The 3,605-nt window shown below is 50.7% G+C and overlaps 1 protein-coding gene across 4 annotated transcripts in view; it reads left to right on the forward strand.

Moving 5' to 3' along the window:
- The first annotated feature begins 13 nt into the window (after window positions 1-13).
- The window catches only part of Fmnl2 (formin like 2), a 335,200-nt gene continuing 331,608 nt past the window's right edge, over window positions 14-3,605 (forward strand). For all 4 annotated transcript variants that reach the window (XM_023721414.1, XM_023721412.1, XM_023721413.1 and 1 more), the window contains exon 1: window positions 14-271. In XM_023721414.1, coding sequence (XP_023577182.1) covers window positions 155-271 — 117 coding nt within the window. In that variant the 5' untranslated portion in view covers window positions 14-154. The remainder of the gene's footprint in view (window positions 272-3,605) is intronic.

Below are 3,605 nucleotides of genomic sequence, written 5' to 3' on the forward strand. Positions count from 1 at the left end.
GGGGGGCGGCTCGGCGCCGGGCGCCAGTGCTAGGGAGCGGCGTGCGCTGCACACTCGCCGGCGCGGCGGAGGGCGGGAGCGAGCGCCCGGGCGGCTGTGATTTCCGACGCGGACTGAGGGGCCGGGCAGCCCCTGGCTTCAGCGCGCCGCCGACATGGGCAACGCCGGGAGCGTGGATTCGCAGCAGACCGATTTCAGGGCTCACAACGTGCCTCTGAAGCTGCCGATGCCCGAGCCGGGTGAACTGGAGGAGCGGTTTGCCATAGTGCTGGTGAGTGCGCGGGCGGCCTCGCGGGGGCCCCGGGGCCTCCCCTCGCCCGGTGCGGTCCCGCAGGGAGACTCCCGGACCCTTTGTGGAACGCCTGCCGGCCTCCTGTCCGCGCACGGCGATCCCGCGCCCTCGGCCCTCGTGGGGTCCCGGGATGGGGCTGGGGCTGGTCCTCTCGGCGGGCTGCCCGGCCAGCCCCATTGTCTGGCGGGAGAGGCGCTCGCGGGGCGCGTGTGCCGGGGAGGCGCGGCGTGGGTGTGAAGGGAAGGGTGCGCCAGCCGCGCAGGAGCGGGCGAGCCGAGGAGGCTTTTTGTTTAAAACAAAACAAAAAACCCACAACCCTCACAGCCGAGCCGCGGCGGACAGTTCCTCGCGCGCCCGGACCCAGGCCTGTGGGGTCCCAGCAGAGGGGCGCAGGTGGCCGCCGGCGCTGAGCGGAGGCGAACTTGAGGGCAGCTTGGCCGTGCGGGAGCGCCCCGGAAACGCGCGGCTCCCCGAGCGAGCGTGGAGGGCGCATCACACACCCAGGCGGAGAGAACCTCTGTGCGTTCCGTTTGGCCTGAAATCTCACCACGGGGACGAGTTTCGAGCTGTCCTTAGGACGCGGGCGACCCCCGCCCTCTACCCTCTGGCTAGGCCCGCCGGGCCGCCCTCCCGCGTTCCGTTTCTCTCGGCTCTACAGCTTCTCTAGACTCCCTTCTCCCTTTCTTGCGGGGACTGAGTGTCTGGGTCCTTCCCAGCTGAGCCTGCCTTGCAGTGAGCTCAGGAGGGTGTGGCGGCTTTCCCCTCGCCCCAGCGGAGTCTGAATGCAGTTGGTCCCCGGACTTGCAGTTTTTCTGTCCCAGCCGTGTTGGGGAGGGAAGTGAGCCACACCAGACGCATTCCCAGTCTTCACACTTACTCGTTTCCCCTTTCTTTGGTGGTTACCCCGAAACCCCATATGACTAGGCAGCGCAGACTTTGTGATGGAGGCAGTCTGCGTCTGCCTGCGGGCGTTTTTTTACAACTTCGGGGGAACGACTTGCATCTTGGCAAAAATCGTTTTCGTGAGATTAGCACACCGACTGGGATGCGTCCTTTCCTGAGGCCTTGACGAGGGACTGGTTTGGTAAGGGGAGTAGTGACCTGGGTGGCAGGTTAGCGTTGCTTTCTGGGAGAACGAGCCACCTGGAAACTGGCATTTCAGTGGGGGAGATAGATGACGGTGCCTGTCTTGCTTTGCACCGTCTGTGATTCCGAACAGCTGGTCTCACATTGTGCAAAATGGGACACTCTGAAATGAAACAGCATAAGCTTAATTGCTTCTCAAGGCAGCCTGGGCGCATATTTGATTCCCCCCCCCCCCTTTCCAGAGACGAACGTTTTACTTAAAACAAAAAAATGTTCCTCGAGGCACATGGTTCTTACCTCCTGGCTCTGGGTTTTCTGGTTTTCCCCATGCTGTGATAGTGTGTGCCCGAGTACTCCTGGTGATGGAGGAGGCAGCGACACGGGGGAGCCAGTGCGGCAGTCATAATAATAACAACGCAATTAAGTTCTACTCAACTGGGATAACTTTTTTTTGCATGAGCTTTCAGTTTCCCTGCTGATTAATAACACATGGTATGAATTAATCTTTAGAAAAGTAATGTCCCTTCCTCAACATGGTGGAGTTGTGCTCCTATTAAGCCTACCAGTTGCAAAGTCAGTCTGTAGATTTAGGCTTGTACTTCGAAGGCTCCGTGGGGGAGTGTTTGGTTTTTGTGGCCTTTACTAGTGCTTCACACAGTCACTGGATGAACTTTTAAAGTTGTTTACGGTATTTGAGCCCGTGCAGCAAACAAAATACAAAAGTAAAATATCTGGCTGATCTGTTTTGAATAACAGCTTTGGGGAATGTCTTAGCTTGGGCACCTTCCTGTCCGGTGCACTTGAACTGAAGATGTTTGTTTACTTTCCTGACTGAGTTGCACTTGCTCTCGGAAAATCTTTAGAGTCAGAGGAAACCCTCTTAAATTATCTACTATCACATGTTGATGATTTCTCTTGTAGACAGTATTTTTTTTTTTTTTTTTTTTTTCTGGAACCAGGGATTGAACTCAGGCCCTTGCACTTGCCAGGGAAGCACTTATTCCACGGAGCCATCTCCCCAGCCCAGTATTTTTGTTCTCTGTTTTGCTTTACTTTCTCTTCATGAATTGTTGAAGAATCATTTAATTTTAAAGCTCAAGCTTGAAGGAGATGTTCTAGATGGCAAATTTTTAAGTAGGAATGTAGAGGAATTCTTTATCTTTTAGGTAAGGGAATATTACATGGGCATTATTCCTATTGGTTGTACATTATAAACCATCTAGTAATATGGTATAGAAGAGTGTACAGAGCACTATGAATATCACTTACATTGATAAATAACAAACCATTTCAGGCTAGGAAAACAGTTCTTCCCAACCCCTAGTTCTGGAATATTTGAAGCCTTGGGGAGGAATCAATAAAAATTAAAATGACAGGTCCATTGTATTTCCTGATAGAAACTCCATGAAAGAGCACAAACCTACTCAGTTGCATATCTCCCCTCTCCCCTTCAGTTTATGTGGGTTGAGTTGTATAAATGTTAAAAAAATTAGTGGATATGATTGGAAAGAAGAAAGGAGGGGCCAGGGAGATAGCTCAGTAGAATAAGTGCTTGCCTGGCAAGTGCAAGCGCCTGAGTTCAATCCCTGGTTCCGAGAAAAAAAAAAAAAAAGACTCAAAGAAGAAAGGAGAGGGTAAAAGATTATTGAATTAAGATCAGTGGAGGGCTAAACTTTTCAAATTTCTTGTGAATACTTACTAGCCAAAACTGGTTCTACATCGTTTGAGTTTAATCCTCTTAAGGAGAGCCTTTACCTTCCTGAGTTTGCATACAGCATTGTTCTACTAAGAGTTATAAAACTTGTGTTTAAGTGAAAAGATTACTGACTTACTGTGTACATTTTGGGCTTCCCTTCAGGTATAGCAGCTATCAGGTGATATGCCTTTGTGAGTATGTGTATGCATGCCATCTCACACAGGAATGGTATTTGTTAGTCTTTGGTGGAAGTGTGCTGAAAATTGTAGGTTCAGTCATCTTAGTTCTTTAAGGGTTTGTGTACTTGCAGGTAACATTAGCCTGTAGTTTTTGAGTACTATGCATCGATGATTAAATATCCCTGTGGCTTTCCATTGTACTTGATTAACATTGTCTGGTTATTGGGGTCGTATATACATCTTCTCTTACCCGGTATTTTCAAAGGTGATGCTGGTAGCATCATGGCAAGCTGAGGGTCTTTATCCAAGAATACTTCTTTTAACATTAGACATTCCATTATATATATATATA

This window comes from Octodon degus, unplaced genomic scaffold (genome assembly GCF_000260255.1).
Source record: "Octodon degus isolate 3935 unplaced genomic scaffold, OctDeg1.0 scaffold00082, whole genome shotgun sequence".
Taxonomy (NCBI): Eukaryota; Metazoa; Chordata; class Mammalia; order Rodentia; family Octodontidae; genus Octodon; species Octodon degus.